Consider the following 24,084-nt stretch of genomic DNA (forward strand, 5'->3'; position numbering starts at 1 on the left):
ATTACAATACCATTATATTAGTATTATATTAATTATATTTATCTCAATACCATGTCATAGCAATGAATTTATTTATTGCATTAATATAGTACTACTTATACTTACTGCAATACCTTACTAATGAAAAACTTTGCATGATCAGGTCAAATACTTGTTGTGTTCTTTATTGTGCAAGCCAACATGAAGTCAAAAGGGTTGCAATCACATCTCCTAATACACGAATGGAGAATTATATTTATTATAGCCAATACATCATAAAAGTGACCACCTATTCAGCCATGCTCAATTTCTTCAACTCCTATTCAAGAAGAGATGAGCTCACAACCATGGTGTGCTTTCAAGACCAATGTGAAAGGAGAAAGTTGAGGGAGCACTAAATTCATAGTCAATGAGTATATCTTGTGAGGGATTACATGGATTCTTGGTCTCAATGCTTCTTTGTTGGCCAAATGTTTGGCAATGAAGTTGCTCCTTTTGTTGTGGTGGTGATTTGTTGGTAAGAAGATCTTTTATAACATGAATAGGATTGGTGCCTACAAACTTCTCTTGGGTAAAGCTAATAGAGGGTATGTTTCCAAAATGTTGGAGTTTACATTTGTGGTTGTAGCAGTTAGGAGAATCCTTGAGCATATTCTCATGAGAAGAAATCACATCAAGGAAATCTAAGGATGTAATGCTAGTTGGAATAATAGTAATAGGGGAGAATGAAGGGTTATTTGAGACTTGCCTTTCTAAGAGGGTAGGAAAACCAATATCAATTGTATAGTTATAATCATGGAACATATCTTGGATTTTCGGTGGCACTACCTTCTTTCCTTGATTACTCTTAAAGAACACTCTACAAAGAACCCATTCATTAACCTGCAAGAACATTAGAACATTGATTATGCTACCAAGCCTCCTAGATTTCTATATCACATGCACTATATTGAGTTAGATTTGATCCCAAGGCATATAATAGCATATAGACATTTTGATTTAAAATTGGGATTATTATTATATACCAAAGCATGTGATATTATAATATGACAAAATGTTAAATTTAAGCTAAGTGAATATCTATTTTGAAATAATGGAAAAAATACTACATACACAAAGCTCACATTACATGTTCCACATATATTACTTGCAATTAACTTTCTAAATTGGATGCTTGTGTTTAAGGTCTTGTTAGGCATTGTAAGAAAAATCATGGCCTCTTTTTCTTGACTTTGGGTATGTTATATAACTTTATGCATAGATGCAAGGGAAACTTAGGACATAGAAACTTTTATAGGTACCTTATTATGTATGTACACAAAGCTATACAATCTTATATTTTTGTGCACTATTAGCAAAAAATGTGAGCTGAATTTACAAAGGCAAGGAAAAGCTTAGCAATTTTATAATTCATATTGTATACATTCCTATGTACATTAATGAAAGCATATAGACAAGTTATGATTGGTAATTTAGGTTTTTCATATTAGGTCTAAGAAATTAATGGATTCTTTTCAAGATGGTGTATTATGTGTCAATATTTTTCTAAATTTCTAAAATTTAAATATAAATTTGATCATCTAAGTGCTAAAATGTTGCAAAAAATATTGCATGAAAGTAGCTTCATCCATAAACATAGAGGAGTTTGGATAACCATCAAGCTCTAAGCTCTTGGCATTGTCACTAATGATGAGCTATGCCTGGCGCGCAGACCCCATATGACTACGATCACGAGTGTTTCCTTCTCAGTTAACTATTTTAAGAGTATTCATAATACATAGAGGAGTTTAGATAACCATAAAACTCTTGGCATTGCCAACAATTGCAATAAGCTACACCTAGGTGGACCCCATATGAATAAGACCATGCATGCTATCCTTCTGAGTTGGCGCATCTCTTTCAAATTATGCTCTTCAAAGGTTAATTAACAACTATAAGATGGTTTAGAATTTGAATCTTCCTAAGTAAGTAACTTGTGTGCTCATCAGTCTAATCCGAATGTAACATCTCAAAAAAAGTGGATCTTTTACCATGTGCATTTACAAAAGAAAGTCTGACCTTTATGTAAATTCATGTCTAATTGTTCTTAGCAAATATCTCAAAAAGAAAACTAGGAAAAATGTTGTGGGTTACAAATTTATTTAGAAAACAATGAAAATTTTATTTCTTGTAATATCTCCAGAAAAAAATATCGTTCTAACTCTCCTCCTCCTCCTCCTCCTCTTTCTCTATGACTAAAGCCTTAAGAAGAAAATCTACAAACACAACATATTCAAACTCAAGGAATAGAAAAGAATCCAATGAGGATCCCTCCTACCCCATGTTAATGGGGCTCCTTGAGGGCTTCTACAAGGAGGAAGACACACACAAATATAGGGGTCTCACTAGATATAAGGCCATCCTCATTAAGGATACTCCCAGCTTGCATGAAAGATTTAGACCATGCAAAACATCAAACCATGTCAGTGGGGCCCCTTGAGGGCTTCTACAAGGAGGAAGACACACTCACTAGATAGAACACCATCCTCAACGCTACTCCCAGCTTGCATGAAACATTTAGACCATGCAAAACAACGAACCACAAAAGGCAAGAAACTCGGGAGCAAAAAGGTTTGTCTCAACATCCTCAAATGGTAAAACAACAAAATTAAAGCTACATCTCTGTCAGTATATCTGAGGAAGTCAAAATTTTAGTGAAGTGGAATAAAGCTAGAGAGATTTCAAGTAGCCCACACGCTAGGTGAGTGGGGAAAATCTACTAAGAGGGCAGAGCCATAATACAAGAATTTCGAACTCCCAAGCTATGAGATGACTTACATAATACCCAAATCCTTTCAAAAGAAATTTCATTTTGTTTTTTTCCCTCCTATTCTATGTTTCGAGGCCACTATTGATGAACTTTGTAAGTTGGTTCTATTGACCATATTTGGTATCCACAAACATTAATTGAATCTCTCCCCCCCCCCCCTCTCTCTCTCTCTCTCTCTCTCTCTCTCTCTCTCTCTCTCTCAAACACACACACAGGCCCTTTACAAAGGTTTTTTTTCTATTAATATATTTTGTGTGTTCAAGATGGGGTGGTCTAATGAACTAATCACATGGTTGCGTATAAAAAGTAAAAACATAGGTTTCTCGAGTCTCTAAAATGCTTAAAGGGATTTCAATGATTAAGATTTATTCCCTTCTTTGACCTTCTATGTAAGACCATTACTTAGACAATACAATAACTCATGAAGTGTAGAGGAAGGAACCTCGTTTGGAGTCAAGTAGGGAATGCGCTCACATTGTTTTGACGTATTTTAACTTTTTGATTATTAAGGGAGTCAATTATTATTTGTGCAATGGAAATAGGCGTTTCACCTTCACGTCAGTGTCCATCTTCATGTACTCGTGCATGACCCAGTTGGTTTTCTGGCCCTTGGGCGCCCGGCCCATGTAGAAAACCAACGTTTTCTTCAAGCCCACCAGCAGGCGCCCACCAGGACTACTCTTAGTGTCGATCACCTCGCGGTCTTTGCCGGTGGCCTTCCAGTAGCCCGCCTGAGTGGCCCGGTTGGCGCGCCTGCTCATGGGATATTTCCGGTCACGTACGCTGTAGAAATATCACTCCTTCTCCCCCATCGTAGCTCTCCCTATCAACCATACAAACAGAAAACTAACCTGTTAATCTTGAACATTACTACCACCACCTAGTTTTATTCACAGTCTACATTCTTAGACGTTAATCTTAGTTAATCACAGTCTTTTACTTCCTCTCTAGATTGCCAATTATTTTATTATTAAGTGGAATCGATGCTGGCAAACTAATCTTACGGGGGAGCTCCCAAGGCTCGTTCTTGTTAAGGTCTGCCTCTGCAATCTCTGGAACTGCGAAGTGGGCGTCCTCGATCTTCTTGGAGAGATAGAAGGTGACCAGCTCCTCGTCCGTTGGATGAAACCGAAAGCCAGGCGGCAGCCATGGCTGCTGTAGATGGTCGTCACACGGTGCGGGAAAGCTTTCCATAATCATGATAGCCTTGCACCTTAACGTGGGGATTAATGTATTAAGGAGTGTCGATTTAGGGTTGTATGACAATTAGACAATCAATTGCAGTAGCAATTTTAACCCTAAAAGCTGCCAGATGCTGTTCTTAAGTAGGGGTAGGGCTGACCAAGGAAGCCCTAGAGTTCTTAATACACAATTGAAAAGCCGAGCGCTCAAATCAAGCCAGGAAATGTAATTAAATATAAAGTGCGTTGAAGATAGAAGCAGCATTCAAGTAATAGACTTCAAGAATCATTAGTTTGCATCCACACACATACTTGAAAAGACGGCGTGCCTATCCAATTTTATATTATGAAATTCCAAAATCAAAGAATGAAGGACAAGATGTTTAGAGAGAGTGTTCAGAACCACGTAGATGGTTTCGCCTTATGGCCATCTATTATCGCCTTATGTCCCAGAATAATTCAACGCTGATTATTATTAGCTTAGCTTAGCTTCAACCATCTTTGTGATTGTTATTATTAGACCTAAGTGCATGGATGCCACGGACCACCTCCTAACATCCGCTCCTTTTTTAAGCACCATCTATCATCCCATAATCACGTGCGTATAATCCCATTTATCATGTTCATTCAACCTTTCACGTGTGAAGACTCACTCAAACATGGGAATGTGTGCACTTAAATATATGCCCATACTCGCCCCTTGTAATTTGGAACATGGGACTTCCTCAATGTTGAATATGATAAATGTAGCAATCATGGGAAACTTGAAGAGTCAATCATGAGAAATTTGAAGAGTATGATGAAGGTAGCAATCATGGGGAAATTTGAAGAATCTTACAATGAGCAAACACAAAAGGAAGAAGGAAACACACCATAACAAGCAAAGTTATGAAAGGAAAAACAATTAAAGACATGTTATTGCTTGGCCATGAAAGCCCAAATCGTACGAGTGTTCACACGACACGTTATGAGATTAGACGTTCACAATTCCTCATCCACATCAACCTTCTACTATGCACATCTCTCAATATCTAAGTCACGGAGTGTACTTCTAGATGTCCTTACTAGTCCTCATTTTTCGCTTCACTTGTGCAAGCGTATGAACAATAGTTAGTTAGAACAATAAATCAAACCACAAGATGTGGTTACTTAATCAAAAATACTAAATAGATCATCCAAAAATCACCATTCAAAAGGGAACATTTTGGCTACTTCCTCATATTACTCAGCTCAAACCTAGCTATTCAAATCACATAGAAGCCTATATTTAAAATCCTTAATAAATAAAAAACTTGTCTCACTAATCTTGCCAGTAAGTTCACATAAAAGACAAAATTAGTTAGGCCATTTTGTTATTAATGGCATAGCAACTTAAGTGATTACTCATCGTCATCAAGGATTATAACAAGCTATATAAGCACTAAACAAGGATTAAAGCAAGCTATTAATAACCTTCACATGAACATTTTACCTATAATGTTTTGATAATCTTGTTGTACCTTGTTCCCAACACCTTTTACTTAATTTGAGCTATAAAGTCTATTCTATTAAGTAACACATATTTAGGAAAATAGGGAAAATTTCACAAATTTGGGACAATTCTTTGTGTCTCATGGACTTGATATGAGATTGTCGTGCTAGGTTATTGCACACAAGAAGGAAGTGGGGACGCGCAAAATTTTTGCAAATAAACTTGGATTTTTGGAGAAATTGTAGATTTATATTCTTCTCTTTAAGCTCAATCCATGTGAGCTTGTAACATGAGTTGAAAGTTTCACCCACCACCAGTGCACACAAGAAGGAAGTGGGGACTTGTAAAATTTTTGCAAATAAACTTGGATTTTTGCAGAAATTATAGATTTATATTCTTCTCTTTAAGCCCAATCCATTGATAAATAACATGATAGCAATTTTATAAATTGGATATGTTTATACGTTAACTTTGGTGTAACAAAGTAGTTTTTTTGTCCACGAACTCATGCTTCCACCATAAAATGGAAGTAACAAAAGAGACTTAGCCCGTGACAAAATTGAAAAGAACACCATTTATATTGAATGAGATTTCTTGAAGATTACAATGTTGATTACAATGTTGAAAAGAACACACTCATTGAAGATCTTCATCAAATGTGGAAATGTGAAAACGGATTGTTTTCTTAGCTTCTCAGAAAAATGACTGAACAACGCATCAATGTCTTCATGAGTGTGACCAACCATAAGAAAACCAAGCTGCACTGTGTCAAATACTCTTCGTGCAACCAATAGTGATAGATAGGCAAATACGTATCGATTCTTATTTTCTGAACCACAATTGTCAAGCTGCAATAATAATGTTCTTGGCAAACCCAGAGGCATCGCCTTCATCCTGTACATGTGCATTAGTAGGCAAGATTGATTGCATCCTTGGACAATTATTTCCCTTTCTAGACACAGCATTCTCGGTGTCCACATTCGTGGTTAGATTAGTCTTTGCCTCATTTCCCTGTCTAGACACAATATTCTCAGTATCCACAATTGTCATGTTCGTCTCTTCATCTGGAGCACTTTGTTGGTTGCAGTACCTATTTTCCTCCTTAAGCACTTTCATATGGTGATAGAGGGCAGTGGTAGACAAAACACAATCAAAACGATCTGTTTGTAGTTCTGCATTTGAGTTCTCTGAGCTGCTCAAGTCACCAAATATGTGTTTATCTCCTCTTTCTAAGTTTCTTAGACATTTTGAGAGAGATGCAATTGTGAAGTTGGGATCACTTGGCCATAACCCCAGTGGCCATAACCCCAATGCAAAGTGACCATATGTTGTTTGGCCATGTCCATGAGTGAGCATTCTTGTCAAGGATATTGGAAGCCTCTCAACTCCATTAAGAGATTTTGGAACTAGTTTGATTTGTGGTATAGCAGTCTTACTCTGGTCCATCTTGTCATGTATAATGCACAAGAACTTGGTTGGATTCATTTCTGAAGAGCTCCTCCAAGCATAATATAGATTTCTGCAGCTCATTTGTTGCAACATGTGTGCATCTGATCTGCATTATTATCTATGAAGCCTTGTATGAGTGATTTTGCCATCTCAACATGTGTCATGCTCTTCCTTATTATTCCAGTGTTTCCATGACTGCCACTACATGCGCCATCCAAGAACTTCTTTCTCAATCTGTAAAACGTTGACTTCCCTAGTCCATGCATTACATACCATGCTTTATTACAAACCTTCTTTCCATCAAATTTGAACTTAAAGCATTCCTCATCTTGACCTTGCCTATAAGACATGCCCATGCAATCTAATACAAATGTGCATCGACTAGTGTAGCTTTGTCCCCAAAAGTTTGCCCTGGCTTGCATGATTTTGGATCTATCTCCAATCTGGCAGCATCGCTTCTCACAACAATCAATCGTTGCAACTTTTAGAATATTTGCAACATCACATTGCTTGTTAAATGCATGAGCCTTCTCTGACGTTTTTCTAGGCCTAACTCTATGAACATAGCTCCCTTTTTTGTTTGTTCCATCAATGATATCATAGTCACTGGCCATGGCATCTTGCTCTCTGTCATTTTGATTGTGAAGAAAAACACCTTGTTCTGTACTAGTAGTACCTCCTTCAAAACTATTTTCAGTGTTGTTATCTATGTCATCATCTAGGTTGTCAAGGGGATCTCGCATTTCTTCCATGAGGAGATCTCGAATACCCTGAATGGTAGAAGAAGATCCTGTGTCTTTTATTAAGGGTTTACCATTCTCAAATGTGAGTTGTCTAATAGGCCAACTAACCAGACTCAAACTTGAAATATCACTTGCAATTGGATCCAAAGATCCTTCCACGATGACACCCAAGCTACTCTCACCTAGCTCGGTGCAATTTATAGCCTCATATGGATGGACTAGTAATACTCCTCCATTACCAAGTTTTGCAGATCTATTGTCAGCCCAAAGGATGACTTTTTTCTCTTTCCAACTCTCCCTATCTATCAAGCCATCTTTCTCACCAGCAAGAAAATCCTCCAAAGTCTCATATGTTGTATTAGTGCTGCCTTTGTTCCATAACAATATCATTCAATGGCCATTTGATGATGCTTCCAACTGCTTGAGACATAGTTCTTGCATCCATTGTGATGAATGGAATGAAGAATGCATCATCAAAACTTTCTAGTACATGTATTGCCACACATGTTGCACCAGTCAATTCGAAACCACACCTTTGAGATGCATCTATGGAATGAATAACCCCTCGAGCCTTCCTTGTAGAACCATCAACAAGAAACATTGAATCACCTTATTTTGGTTGTTGATGACCTTGCAGCTCCTGAGAAAATAAAGAGATGTAAATAAAATTGTTTGTTAATCTATTCACAACCAAACTAAACTTACATGCAAAATACTTGCATAGCATTCAATTGAAGCTAAGTTGCATTAGGCCAACCCATGGAGGTTGGCATGAGGCTCGAACTTAAGTTCAAGCCTTGCTTGCATATGCTAGGTGCTAGAAATCAACCCATGGTGGCTCGAACTCAAGTTTGAGCCTAGATGTCTACCTTTTGTCCTCCTATCCCCTCCCATCCACTTGGTATTCTTCTATCTAAAATCCCTTTTTAATAGCTAGACCCCTATCTACTCCCCCCTAATTCTCTCCTCCTCCAAAAGCACCACCCAGCTTCTTGAAATTGATTACAAATAAGCTCACAGAGAAAACTCTGGGACCCAATATCTGCATGCTACCTGTGTGCAAGCACAATTTGAAGAAAGGTATCTCCCCTTTCTCTCCATGCTACCGAGGGATCATCCCCCTCTCTCTACATACATCAGAGGTTCTCTCTCTACCGAGAGGGATCCTTCGCCATGGATAGAATGGGTAGGTGAAGAGGCAAGGAAGGAGCACATGGAGAGAGTGTAGGCTTATGATTGAAGGCCAGCTTTGCAAGTGAGAGGGGAGGGCAGTCCTGAGGAGAATCTGGAGGTGGGTCCATGAGAGTAGAGAGAGAGGGGTGCTTAATAGGCAAGCCTCAAAAGGGGTGCTTAATAGGCATGCCTCAAACTCAAGTTTAAGGCTCGAACTTGAGTTTGAGGCTCGAACTTGAATTCGAGGCTGAGCCCTACTTAGGTGAGTGTGAGAAGGGAGAGAGGAGCCTCCAACTTGAGTTCAAGCTTGAGCCCTACTTAGGTGGGTATGAGAAGGGACAGAAGAGCCTCGAACTCAAGAGAAGGGAGAGAGGAGCCTCAAACCTGAGCCCTACTTAAGTGGGTGTGAGAAGGGAGAGAGGAGCTTCGAACTCAAGAGAAGGGAGAGAGGAGCAGGGAGAGAGGAGCCTCGAACTCAAGAGAAGGGAGAGAGGAGCCTCAAACTCTGAGCCCTACTTAGGTGGGTGTGAGAAGGGAGAGAGGAGCTTCAAACTCAAGAGAAGGGAGAGAGAAGGGAGAGAGGAGCTTCAAACTCAAGAGAAGGGAGAGAGGAGCAGGGAGAGAAGAGCCTGGAACTCAAGAGAAGGGAGAGAGGAGCCTCGAACTTGAGTTCAAAGCTAAGCCCTACTTAGGTGGGTGTGAGAAGGGAGAGAGGAATCTTGAACTTAAGAGAAGAAAGAGAGGAGCCTCGAACTTGAGTTCGAGGCTAAACCCTACTTAGGTGGGTATGAGGAGGGAGGGAGGGAAGCTATGCCATGACCCAAGCAGCTGTGCCATAGCATAGGTTTCATGCTCGGCCAAGCTGCGCCATAGCATAGGTTTCATGCTCGGCCAAGCTGCGCCATAGCATAGGTTTTATGCTCAGAGAGTATGGCTCTCATACAGAGCGACCGCGCGGGCAAGTTTCAGAGCTGTTGCGGACACGAGCACCTGTGCCATAGCATAGGTTTTATGGCTCTCATACAGAGCGAGCGCGGGCAGGTTTCAAGCTCAGACGAGCTACTACGGGCAGGTTTCAAGCTCGAACGAGCTGCTGCGGACCCGAGCAGCTGCGCCATAGCATAGGTTTTATGCTCGGAGAGTATGGCTCTCATACAGAGCGAGCGCGGGTAGGTTTCAAGCTCAGACGAGCTACTGCGGGCAGGTTTCAAGCTCGAACGAGCTGCTGCGCAGAGAGAATTACCGCAGAGAGGAGGCCGCCATGACCGCACAGTGAAGAGAGTTTGAAATTCGAATTTCAAACTTGCCACTTCCCCCTCTATGTGGGGTTCTGTTCACACCGGTCCGCCGGCCCTAAGCCGACGGCCCATATTTTTTAAAAACGGCAGCCCATATTAAGTCGGCCCATGTGGTAAATTTGGCCCTATCGAGAGCTTTCTCTGAGATGCCATATGGAGCTCTTTTGTGCGCGTATCTTTCTGCTTGCGACCATCAAACACAGGATACCTTCGAAGACTTTCTGCACGCGACTACTGCGGCTTTGTTGCACGCTGTGCGGCTCCTCTGCGCTTGTGGATAGGAAATCCTAAACTGAAACCTCTTCTATGCTTGTGGACATCAGTAATAACCTGCTGCGCTTGTGGTATACATAGTCTACCCTAAACAGAAACCTGTGTCTCTATCTATCTCTCTCCCTATAAACCCCCTTTTTGTGCAAGACAAACCTCATCCCTAGACAAGCCTTGTGACACCCTAGGGCAAGAGGCTCGAACTTAAGTTCGAGCCTCTTGCCCTTGCAGATGATGCGTAGATGAGCCTTGGTAGCCACCCTTGTGGCTACCAAGGCTCATCTAGGCATCATCTGACTGAGACGAGCCCAAGGGCAAGAGGCTCAAACTTAAGTTCGAGCCTCTTGCCCTAGGGTGTCACAAGGCTTCTTGTCTAGGGATATGCTTGTGGCGACCAAGGGCAAGAGGCTCGAACTTAAGTTCGAGCCTCTTGCCCTAGGGTGTCACAAGGCTCGTCTAGGGATATGCTGTGGCAACCAAGGGTAAGAGGCTCGAACTTAAGTTCGAGCCTCTTGCCTTAAGGTGTCACAAGGCTTGTCTAGGGATATGCTTGTGGCAACCAAGGGCAAGAGGCTCGAACTTAAGTTTGAGCCTGTTCGAGCCTCTTGCCCTTTTGACACGCTTGTGGCTACCAAGGGCAAGAGGCTCGAACTTAAGTTCAAGCCTCTTACCCTTTATAGCCACAAGGGTATCACAAGGCTCATCTTAGGATATGTTTGGACGATCCTTGTGGCTACTAACGACAAGAGGCTCGAACTTAAGTTCGAGCCTCTTGCCCTTGGTTGCCACAAGGATGATGCCTAGATGAGCCTTGGTAGCCATAAGGATGGCTACCAAGGCTCATCTAGGCATCATCTAAGACGAGCCCAAGGGCAAGAGGCTCGAACTTAAGTTCGAGCCTCTTGCCCTAGGGTGTCATAAGACTTGTCTAGGGATATGCTTGTGGCGACCAAGGGCATGAGGCTCGAACTTAAGTTCGAGCCTCTCACCCTTCGTAGCCACAAGGGTGTCACAAGGCTCATCTTAGGATATGCCTGGACGATCCTTGTGGCTACTAAGGGCAAGAGGCTCGAACTTAAGTTCGAGCGTCTTGCCCTTGTGACACGCTTGTGGCGACCAATGGCAAGAGGATCAAACTTAAGTACGAGCTTCTTGCCCTTGGTCGCCACAAGGACGATGCCTAGATGAGCCTTGGTAGCCACAAGGATGGCTACCAAGGCTCATCTAGGCATCATCTACCAAGAGCAAGAGGCTCGAACTTAAGTTTGAGCCGAGCCTTTTGCCCTAGGGTGTCACAAGGTTTGTCTAGGGATATGCTTGTGGCAACCAAGGTCAAGAGGCTCGAACTTAAGTTCGAGCCTGTTCGAGCCTCTTACCCTTGTGACACGCTTGTGGCTACCAAGGGCAAGAGGCTCGAACTTAAGTTTGAGCCTCTTACCCTTTGTAGCCACAAGTGTGTCACAAGGCTCGTCTTAGGATATGCCTGGACAATCCTTGTGTCTACTAAGGGCAAGAGGCTCGAACTTAAGTTCGAGCCTCTTGTGACATGCTTGTGGCGACCAAGGGCAAGAGGCTCGAACTTAAGTTCGAGCCTCTTGCCCTACGGTGTCACAAGGCTCGTCTAGGGATATGCTTATGGCAACCAAGGGCAAGAGGCTTGAACTTAAGTTTGAGCCTCTTGCCTTAAGGTGTCACAAGGCTTGTCTAGGGATATGCTTGTGGCAACCAAGGGTAAGAGTCTCGAACTTAAGTTTGAGCCTGTTCGAGCCTCTTACCCTTGTGACACGCTTGTGGCTACCAAGGGCAAGAGGCTCGAACTTAAGTTTGAGCCTCTTACCCTTCGTAGCCACAGGGGTATCACAAGGCTCATCTTAGGATATGCCTGGACAATCCTTGTGGTTACTAACGGCAAGAGGCTTGAACTTAAGTTCGAGCCTCTTGCCCTTGTGACACGCTTGTGGCGACCAAGGGCAAGAGGCTCGAACTTAAGTTTGAGCCTCTTGCCCTTGGTCGCCCCACAAGGATGATGCCTAGATGAGCCTTGGTATCCACAAGGATGGCTACCAAGGCTCATCTAGGCATCATCTAAGACGAGCCCAAGCGCAAGAGGCTCGAACCTAAGTTTCAACCGAGCCTCTTGCCCTAGGGTGTCACAAGGCTCGTCTAGGGATATGCTTGTGGCGACCAAGGTCAAGAGGCTCGAACTTAAGTTCGAGCCTGATCGAGCCTCTTGCCCTTGTGACACGCTTGTGGCTACCAAGGGCAAGAGGCTCGAACTTAAGTTTGAGCCTCTTACCCTTTGTAGCCACCACAAGTGTGTCACAAGGCTCGTCTTAGGATATGCCTGGACAATCCTTGTGTCTACTAAGGGCAAGAGGCTCGAACTTAAGTTCGAGCCTCTTGTGACACGCTTCTGGCGACCAAGGGCAAGAGGCTCGAAGTTAAGTTCGAGCCTCTTGCCCTAGGGTGTCACAAGGCTCGTCTAGGGATATGCTTATGGCAACCAAGGGCAAGAGGCTCGAACTTAAGTTCAAGCCTCTTGCCCTGCCTAGATGAGCCTTGGTAGCCATTCTTGTGGCTACCAAGGCTCATGTAGGCATCATCTAAGACGAGCCCAAGGGCAAGAGGCTCAAACTTCTTGCCCTAGGTTGTCACAAGGCTTGTCTTAGGATATGCCTAGACAATTGTTGTTGTGGCTACTTAGAGCAAGAGGCTCAAACTTAAGTTTGAGCCTCTTGCCCTTGTGACATCCTTGTGGCGACCAAGGGCAAGAGGCTCGAACTTAAGTTCCAGCCTGTTCGAGCCTCTTGCCCTTGTGACACGCTTATGGCTACCAAGGGGAAGAGGCTCGAACTTAAGTTCGAGCCTCTTGTCTTTGGTAGCCACAAGGATGTCACAAGGCTTGTCTACACATCATCTAAGATGAGCCCAAAGCAAGAGGCTTGCAATTAAGTTCGAGCCTCTTGCCCTTGGTAGCATCCTTGTGGCTACCAAGGGCAAGAGGCTCAAACTTAAGTTCGAGCCTCTTGCCCTTGGTAGCCATAAGGAGGCTCATCTAGGCATCATCTAAGATGATCCCAAGGGCAAGAGGCTCGCTCGAACTTAAGTTCGAGCCTCTTGCCTTTGGTAGCCACAAGGATGTCACAAGGCTTGTCTTTGGATATGCCTGGACGATCCTTGTGGCTACTAAGGGCAAGAGGCTGGAACTTAAGTTTGAGCCTCTTGCCCTCGTGACATCCATGTGGCAACCAAGGGCAAGAGGCTAGAACTTAAGTTCGAGCCTCTTGCCCTTATGACACCCTTGTGACACCCTTGTGATAGCCTGTTCGAGCCGATTCGAGCCTCTTGCCTTTGTGACATCCTTGGATGCAACAGCAATGCCATGATTTACATGTAATGTACTACCCATTGGAGAGACCACAAAGGCAAACAAGTTTTGCTTATCATTGGGCAGTTTTCATGTAGCAGATATGAATGGAAGCAAACTGGGAAAAGAAAATTCTATTGTAAAGTTAGGATTGAAGATCTCTAGCTTTACTAATCAAGAAGAATCAGGTGTGGATTGTGTGGAAGACCTAGTGAAGGCAGTGAGACATGCAAAACGGACCTTGAGCTTACCAAAGAAGTTCATATCTAGACAGAAATCAACAAGGATTCCAACTAAGAAAGTTGTGGAGAAGACAGGGAGAGCCATAGTTAAGAGTGCACTTGCAGCATCCAGAGGTGCCAGTACTAGCTCTTTTAAGCATGGAGAGAAGGTTGCCACCACCATTAGTTTGCCAAATGTCCTTGAGGTAAATGCATCAACAAGAGGTTCATAGGAGCAACATGCAGAAGGACTCACAAGAGGTTCATAGGAGCAACATGCAGAAGGACTCGCAAAGAAAAGAAAGACAAAGGATGATTCTGCTATTGACTGCTTATATCCTGAAAGTTTCCAAGGAAATCTTGACTACCTACTTTGCAATGACCTTCTACCATACCTTTTAAATCTAAATAATACAGATGATATTAGATCTGTTATTTCACTCAATCGGCTAGGACAATCTCCAATCACATAGGTGCATGACCTATTTACAAAGTTTCAAGACATAATGGACGAATGGTGCTTATTCAATGCCCAAGTTCTAAGGGAAGAGCTTTACAACAAGTCAATTGAAGTGGAAAGCTCATCTTCTGCATCTTCACAGCTGCCATTGTACAATAACAAGTTAGACTATGTTCAAGCAAGTATGGGCAAGAAAGTAGTACACTCCTTAAGTAAGGATCCAGCTATGTTGGCATCCAAGTTTGGTGTGCCACTATTATCTTCAAACCAACTGAACTTGATAAGACTATCTCACAAAAATAAAAATTTGAGTAACCAACTTGCTATTGCTTATGCTACTCGCTTGGGATATGATCGTGGTCATTTTATTAGCGGAGTTGCAGCAAAAGCATACATATCAAAGCTACAAAAAGCTTACTTAAGCTTATGGGTAGGAATCAGTCTAGTTTTATCAGTTATTAAGTAAACTATCCTCAAATGTTAATCTAATCTAGCAAATTTGTTGTTGCAGGTAGAAGAAAAAGATCAGTGAGGGCTAAACGTGTGCTTTGACACAATGACATGGATGTTCATATTCATCAAGAGTGGTGGAAATGTGTTAAGAAAGAGATAGAAATGATTTTAGCCAAAGCAATGTACCTAAATGGGTTCTAATATTTGAATATGAACCAAATTTGTACACCAATATATCTTATCAATTGGTTGTTATTCAACCTTGTAAAAAGAGTCTCTCTTTTATCTTTGTGGTTGGATCTCTTTGTATAAGATTTGTATTGAAAAACAATATTTTCTTTTGTATTGAATAATCTATCTACTTAAGGTTTAAGACTATATATGTCATGGATGAAATAGGTGTTGTTTGTATACAATGTGGTATTTAAAATATTGACTCTTCCATTGATCATGCGATTCTTTTTTAACAGGAAATTTTGAACCATATAGTTTTCATTTACAACCTAGAAACAAAAGGATTCCACCACCCTTAGATAATACAAGGAAACAAAGAAAAGTATTAATCCTTTAGCTCAATGGTATTTTACTTCAGACCATTGAGATGCAACATGGTGATGTATATCTAGATTGGGGAAAACATATACATCTCATTGAGGAGAGTACAAATATTTGGCATTTCATTCGCAAAGACGCATTCACTTTCCTTGATTTCTACATGCAATGGTTTGAGGTGTGGATTTGGAGCACTAATAAATTGCAGAGGACTCGTCGTATTATTGAGTTATGCTTCCCACAACACTATCAAAAATTTAATGTCATAGCAGGGCAGGTAGCATGCCAAAAGACAGATCTTCTAATAGGATATCAATTTGTTTACCACAAGAACTTGGATGTAGCATGGAGACTTTTTCATGACTTGGATGGAAATAATACCCGAATTTTTTACGAAGCCCTCTACAAAGTAATGTGGAATATGCCTAGAACATACTTGATTTTTCCAAAACTAGAGAGTCAATCAGCAGAGAAGCTTGAAAGTTTTCTGCAGAGAACAATCACTGCATGGTTACTTGGTTGGATCTATGCAAATAACAAACGAGAGTATACTTGCAACACATTGGTAAATAAAGCAGCTTGTGATAGAGAAACCTTGTATGTATTGAAGCAATACATGAGAAAATGCAATGTTTAAGGATGTATTTGTAGTCATTGATCCTCTTGAAATAATATTTGTAGTGGATTTTTATCTTTTCTAAGGATTGTAAAATATTTGCAGTTATATTAATACATGAATTGGATTTTATTTTGTATCTTGGTGTTTCTAAACATCACACTCTTTTGAGGTACCTTCAATTCTAAAATTTATGTTTGAGCATTTTAGAGTTTTTCGAGTGTTGATATTGCCAATTCTTTAACCTTAATGTCGAGCTATTGATTTAAGGAACTTTTTTGCATGAAGAATGTTGTATAATACAAACTAAGCTTAGTGCCATTCTTTGCTCATGCTTCAAATGTTGTTGCAATTGATGAATGTACCTATGCCTTAGAATACACACGCCCCAATAAATACGTGTCAAGTGATATATTTTAATGGGACACACAATAATATTGATTCTCAAACTACACAAAAATACTAAGTTTTGTAGTACCATGACAAAAAATGGGACTTAAATAATTCCCAAAATTCCTAAATATGTCTTAAGTATGCTTTTATAGTTTTCATAAGATTTAGCAAATGAATTGAAAGGCTAATTGAATGTGTAGAGAAAAGAAGTTTGTACCTTTTTTATCAATGGTTATGTACTTACATGAGATTTATAACCATGTTATATTGGTGATAAATTACTTTCGGTGAAGGGATAAAGGTGTATATTTATAGGGTTGACTTGGTCTAAGATGAAGATAGTCAATATATTCCAAAATGTTAGGTGATTGGGGTCACTTTTCCAAAGCATATCACATGTTATACCCATGACTTTTCTCATGGGTTTCTTGTGTGATCAAACTCAAAGGAACATAGAGCCCAAATCAAAATCCCTAAAAACCATGAGTAGAATTAGTAGAAAATATGCATTAAAAAATAAACAGGTGCACTACAAGATGCGGGGCCATTAATCCACGCTTTTTTCGACGCTTTAGAACTAAGCTTAAAATCCCCTAAACGTCGAAATACGCGTCGAAGTGCAAATGTCGAAATAGGCGCCGAAATAAGCGTTGAAACAAGAGTCGAAAAAGTAATTTTACCACGCATTTTTTGACGTTCTTTTCGATGATTATTTCGACTGACATTTCGACTCTGATTTCGACTGAACGATGGAGACCAACAAGAGTAGCCACAAACAAGGTGATCCAACAACCCAAGGAACTTGAGGCAGATTCGAGCAAATACTAGAACATGACATGGATGACATGATAAATGCCTTACACGATAGAATGGATCAAGAGATATAACTTGGTGAAGGCTGAAAGGGACCAAGCTCATTTGAGGTTTTAAAAGGAGTCGAACAACCCGCACACTACCGTGCCACCCAATAGAACTTGCACTTCTTCTAGACTTTCCTTCTAATAAATGGCTCGAGCAAACCATACTACAAGCTAAACGCAATGAATCAATAAGTGATGAGGAGGAGGAGCTTGCATATGGTTGTGATTTCCATGTATGTGAGTTAGAGATATCTACACATTGTCTTTTATGTTATGCTTTCGTGAATTTATACAATAAAAGTACTTATTTATTATGCTTGCAATATCGTAAGTTTGGGGCAATTTGGCCACGCGGACGTCACTTTTGAGTAGAAGGAATAGATAAAAGGAGAACAACATTTGATTGTGGTGTGAAGGCTAATTCCATGCAAGAAAGTCGTTCAAGTGCAAGTGATGGCAATACTGAAGTAGACATGCTAGATTGTTGTGGAACAATCCAAGATATTATCAAGGTTAGATTCAGAAAGTTTGATATGTTCATTTTTAATGTGAAATGGTTCAAGTTGGTAACTCAAGGGGTGCAAGTAACTGTACACAAAGACAAGTGTGGATTTCTTCAAGTAGACCACACAAAGATATGGACTGACCAAAGGGACACATTTGTGCTACCAGAGCACTGTGAGCAAGTCATCTTTATGGAAGACCTCATAAATGGGTGTTTGTGATCCAAATAAATCAACGTGGAAAACAAATATTTAAAGAGGTGAAAATAGCAGTTGACTGTTTGCCAGATGCTATGAGGAACTCTCCCCAGATCATGTGATGGTTGAGCATACACCACTAGCACCTATTGAACAATAAGAAGAACAAGAAGAAGACATACTAGTTGAGGAAGTAGGTGAGGCTCACACGGGATTAGGATTGGATGAAGGTGTACTCATTGAGCAAATTCATCTTGAACGAGAAACAGACACTAGAGATAATCCAAAAGAAGAAGAGATTCAAGCTGAGTAGTATGATCATGATGCATCGACAACTCTCATGCTAGAGCTAGAAGAGGATGACAACATGGATGAATTACCTTCTACTACTACAAGACAACCAGTTCCACCAATTGACAACAATGATGGAGTATTTCTAGAAATAGATTTATTTGGAGCCATGGATCTCACTGAGGATGAGCAAGTTGATGATGAACTTTAATTTCATTGTAAAATAGAGCACTTTCTTAATTGCACCTTAGTGATGAGGAGGAGGAGCTAGCATTTTTTCTCCTTCAAAGAGCGTGATGGAAGTTATACCCTCCTCTCTCCCTCGGCTCCCCCCCTCTCTCTCTCTCTCTTTTTATCTATCTCTTTCTCTCTAATCATCTCTCTCTCTCTAGCTCTCTCGCTCTCTCTCTCTCTCTCTCATAGACACATATGCTTGCAAAGGTAGAAATAGAAGGCTAAAACACACCCCAGGATGGGAACTAGCAAATATTATATATAAATTCAAATTTTTTTTAAAAACAAAATTTAGATTGTTATTTCGACACTTATTCCGACTACTTTTCCCACGAGTATTTCGACGCCTTTTTCCACGCATATTTCGACGTCTATTTTGACGCACATATCGACGACGGGACCAGTCGTGAAAACTAAGCGTTAAAAAACAATGATTCTCTTGTAGTGGTGGTTGCAAGATGAGGTTAACATGCATTTTTTCAAGATAGCCAATCTCTCCTAGTTAGCAGTCAAGGAGTTTCACTTCAAGGTCTTCTAATGAAACATCATATGCAAAGTTGGGCATCCAAAAACTATAATCTCATCGAATATCCAATAATTGCAAATCTCCTTTTCTTCGGGAACCAAAATTGTATATAGGCCCTATCGAAGGTTTTGACAAGTACACTGAATGTGAGTAAATTGCCTATAACTTTTACATTATTACTCATATGATGTTCCCACTTTGCATATCACAAATTCAAATAACATAGAGCTTAACTTGATTTATCAAGTAATTTTTGATGTGTTCTACTATTTTCTATATTATTTAAAATGCATTAGAATTGTTTAAAAACATACTATTTTGTCCTCCCACCACATCTACCATTTGAAATGCTCAATTTGTATGGATCTAGTGATTATTAGATTGGGAAAGATTACTATAATGTGGGTCTAAGGTAAAATTACAAATCTAACGGTTGGATTTTTGTAGTTTTACTTTGGAAAATTTGTTATAATTGTTAAAGGCCCATTAAATGAATTGTAATTTAATTCTAGAAAATCAAATATTGAATCTTTGCCATGAATTTATTAAAAAAATTTGCTTAATTTGAGTATGGGAAGGTCCATTTTCAATCCTCCCAAGTGAAAATTCCCATATTGTGGTCCACTCTCCCGTTTTCAAGTTTAAAACCAATCCTAGTTAGGTTTGGAAATCTGTAATAAAGTAGGAACTTTATTCAATAGGGTTAATAATGGGACAAGTCCATGTATAAAAGAGGGGACTTGGACCATGGTTGTAACTTTTGATGATCATTTTTGGAAATGGAAACTTATGTTTCTTGGAGCTCATGGCTTCTCTCTTGGCTTGTGGAAGGCTATTTCCATTCTCTTGGTGAGAGACTAAACACACTTAGGCATCATGTTTACATGGTGATTACTCATATTTTTCATGCATTACATCCCTTCATTCCAATTGGTATCAGAGCTCTTGATTTTGATCATGGGCATGCATGGGTTGTTGGGAAAATTTGCTTGAAAATTTGAGTTTCTTTTAATTTTTTTTTTCTCATTTTCTTGTAATCCTTGAGTGATTCTTGACAAATCTTCTCTAATCTTGCTTAATCTCATGGATATCGTGAGCATTTCATGGAAATTGCTTGAATTTTGAGTGATTTTGGTCAATTTTGCCATTTTTGGACCAAATTTTGGGCCTCTGGACCAAATTTTGGGCCTGTGGACCAAAAATTTGGGGCAGTCGGGCCAAAACTTAGGGCAAGTGACTAATTGCAATTAACTTTTTTGCTAATCACGTTTAGTAATCATCTTCTTCTTCCTCAAGCTTTCCATAGCCATGGGATGCTCTTCCTTTACCCGTTTTGATGCCAAACCTTAGGGTTTTTGTAGAGCTTCTTGAGATCTTTCATTTGAGCCTCTTTCTTGCAAATTTTTTCTCAAGATTTGGGAGCTTGTGAACCTTTCTCCATGGCTGAAAGTTGAGCTTTCATTGCCAAGTTCTACTCAACATAGATGACTGCAAGCATCATATTATGGTGATTTCTTCTCTCAATGAGCATGGAGACTAGCAATGGGGCTGAATTTTCACTTCCACGTTGAATTTTGGGGCTGATTTTCGCTGATTTTCGTCGCCTCTTCCATGCCTCCTCCAAGCTATGAAGCTTAGCCACAAGCTTCATGAAGGATTGCTAAGTGTTTTAGCCCTTTTTGGTGAGATTTTGGGGAGCATTTCATGGCCAATGGAGAGGGAGAAATGGTGTTCTTTGGCTGCAAATCAGGGAGCAAAAAAAGGCTACGTTTTTCTTCAACAAGAGGCTTCTTCAACATTTTCTACATTGAAGCTTTCCGGATGACATTGGTGAGTGGTTTGATCAATTTCTTGCAAGTTTGAAGCATTTGGTGGAGCTTGGGAATGGATTAGGGTTGGACACATTCAAACTCCCCTAATTTTCAGAAATTAACCATTAAAGCTTGACCATTCACATGCCAATATTGCTTCTCCATGCATTATTGATGGCAATGGTGAAAGGAATTGATTCCACATGAGCTTGGCCAATTCATAGATCACATTTTGGGGGATTTTCTTCATTATGTCTCATTTGGCATGCCATTGATGGAATAGCAAGCTTATGCAATGTTTTTGGAGTCTCTCATGCTCATCTTGATGCCATATGGACACTATGGATGCTATACATAGCCATGCCAATGCTATGTTTTACACATGGGCATAAGAGAGCATAAGTTTTGGAAGCATGCATTTGTCAATATGATGTGAAAGGGATTGTTGGAATGCAATTGCAAATGCCTTGATTGTGGTTAACAAATGCTTATGCAAATGCCATGGTGAGGGCATTGTGAATTGTTGGTTTGTGTTGGAGCTTTTGGATGATGGATTGAGGCATGAGTCCATGCTTTATTGATGACTTCTAAATTGTAAAAGGGCATGAGTCATGCTCAATACTTGTAAGCCAACAAACTTGTTCTATCATTTGATATTATCCACATCATTTTGTACCTACACTCACCATTGCTACCACTTCAAGTTTCTATAGAATCTAGCAATGTGTGAGGGTACCTTGGCATTGGTTGGAGAGGCCAAGGGGAGAATGGCTTGAACTCTTTGTGCCGTGATTGCTTGGTAAAGCGGTACAAAGGGGGATTAGGTACACCGGTGTGAAGAAATGGCCTCAACCTTCACCTTGGAGGAAAACTCGGTGAAGGGGTGAGAAGAGCTTGGCCGGGAGATCGGCAAGCTTCAACGCGCATCCTTAACAATCCTCACCATCGACTTTATGGATGCATTTGGGCAATGGGGCCCCTTTTCCGTCATATTGTGTGGATATTGCAAATGCTTTGATGGACAAAGAGTGCATATGATCTTTCATGACATTGTGGGATACAAAGAGTATTGCATTGTGATTTGAGAAGTTGCATTTTCGTTTGAGATTTGGTTCCAATTACAAAGGAGACTCTGGCGGAATTTTTCCAACAAGGGAGCCAAAACAAGCTTATTGATTGGAGATTTACCCCATGGATACACTTGAAGAGTTATTCACAACTACCAAGGGGAGAAACACCAATCATTTGTAGCCGGATTGAGCTTTGGGACCGAATTTTGGAAATTTTTGGGATTTTACAAAACCCTAATTCAGTCCTAGGGTTTTTGGGATTAGGTCCGAGTGATTACACGACTCTATTCTACTCCTTGAGAGTTTTCAAATGAGCCATAGAACCCCTTAATCGAATATCACAATCTCGGTCAAAGTAGTCATGTTGACTTTCTAGTCAAAGTCAAACAGAATATACTTCCACTTTGACTGAATCAAAATGCTTTTAGGGGTAGGTTCTATCTTCCGTTATCTTTCTATAGAGCTGTCAAAATCCTAATTCCGACGTATATTTTGCGTTTTAGAGCCAAATTACTACTTTCAGCTGTCCCGCACAAACCCTAAAACAGAGAGTACTTGCCCACACCTAATTCTTACTGTGTTCATTTGGGAGGATAGTAGACACCATTACCTACCCATAGAACCTTCTTTTGTCCAATTCCGACATCATTTGGGCATTCTACCAACATCTTGCATTTCTTCACTATGCCGAAGGGAAGACCACGCAAGGGTGGGGATGTTATGCAAGAAATGATCATTGGTGATGAGGACATGGAAGGTAATATGGATGCAAGGGATGCATTCATCAATGAAGACAATGGGGGCAATGTACATAATCAAATTTCTCAAGGGACACAAGCGGCGGTTAACCATGATACCCTCATGCAAATGCTTGTACAACGGTTGGAGACCTTAGACTCCAAGCTTGATTCTCATTTTGAAACATTATCCTCACGGATTGGTGTGATGGAGGACAAGTTTGGGAAGTCTCAAGCACAAGAAAAGCATGGGAATTATGGTGACTATGAGCAAATAAAAGGCAAGGGCATCTTGAATGAGGATTCCATGAAGGCCGTACAAGAGGATCCATTGGGAGCATCCACTCGGGGATTCATGGCGGATGCACAGAGACCTCTTGTCAAGGACATGTTTCCTCCTTCTTTTCATTCGGGTTTGTCTCACCTCAATGCATCAAACGGTCCTACCTTTTCTAGGGCAATGCATTCAAGGGAAGAGGATGAGGTGTTTGTGAATGATGAGGAGATTGCACTCGATTGGAATCAAATGTCCTTTGCCCAAAGACAAAGGGATGCTCACGAGAAGTGGATGGAATTGTCGAATATCATCAAGAGGGATTACAAAGACTTTGCACAATTTATGGAGTCATACTCGAAGATGCAAAGATTCAAGCCCTCTACCCAACATGATAACCCATCCCACATATCTTCCAAGGATGTCAAAGACAAAGTCTCACTATCAAAGTTCAAAGGTGACGGGTCATCTCCGCAAGAATTGGAGGAGTGGGCTACCAAGCTTGACACCTATTTCCAACTTTACCCAAAAAGTGAGCGTGATATGGTACAATTTTCCTCCTTACATCTTGAAGATTATGCTCATCAATGGTGGAGGCACTTGGTCAAACAAGGGAACACGCCATCAACTTGGGAAGGATTGAAGCGGGAGATGAACTTGGCCTTCATTTCACCCTTACTGCTTAACCGATACCATGAAGAATGGTATGAGCTTTCTCAAAAGGGGATGATGGTGAGAGGTTACATCAAGAGATTTTTGAAGCTTTCAATGTACGTGGAAGGCTTGAGTGAAGACATGAAGATGAAAAAGTTTGTGCATGGGCTTGAACACTTCATCAAGGCGGATGTGTCGGCTCAAAGGCCTAGCTCTCTCAAAGAAGCTATGAGGTTAGCCGAACTCTATGAGCCAAAGTACAAGAGGTCTCAGCCCATGACCTTCACCAAAGACACACTCAAACCAACCACTACTTCTTACAATTTTGGGAAAGGTCCTACCTCTACATTACCATCCTCTAATCCAAGAACTCCTACATCATTTGGGGGTGGACAGCCAAAGAATGAGATACATCAATTTGATGCCAAAAAGGGTAGTGACTTCATGAAGAAGAAGCCCTTTCAACCCTTCAAGAAGACTCAAAGAATGGA

At 40.7% G+C, this 24,084-nt stretch overlaps 1 protein-coding gene across 1 annotated transcript; it reads right to left on the reverse strand.

Annotated features, from left to right (window-relative positions):
- Nucleotides 1–3,050: 3,050 nt before the first annotated feature.
- On the reverse strand, nt 3,051–4,036 carry LOC147620590 (NAC domain-containing protein 4-like). The gene is made up of 2 exons (XM_086825443.1): nt 3,793–4,036; nt 3,051–3,611 (listed from the first exon to the last, which is right to left on the reverse strand). The coding sequence occupies exons 1-2, from the start codon at nt 3,986–3,988 to the stop codon at nt 3,583–3,585; spliced, it is 225 nt and encodes a 74-aa protein (XP_086681569.1). The 5' UTR covers nt 3,989–4,036; the 3' UTR covers nt 3,051–3,582.
- Nucleotides 4,037–24,084: the final 20,048 nt, after the last annotated feature.

The sequence above is a fragment of the Cibotium barometz genome, chromosome 31 (assembly GCF_041138505.1).
Source record: "Cibotium barometz isolate CiBa-2024 chromosome 31, ASM4113850v1, whole genome shotgun sequence".
Taxonomy (NCBI): domain Eukaryota; kingdom Viridiplantae; phylum Streptophyta; class Polypodiopsida; order Cyatheales; family Cibotiaceae; genus Cibotium; species Cibotium barometz.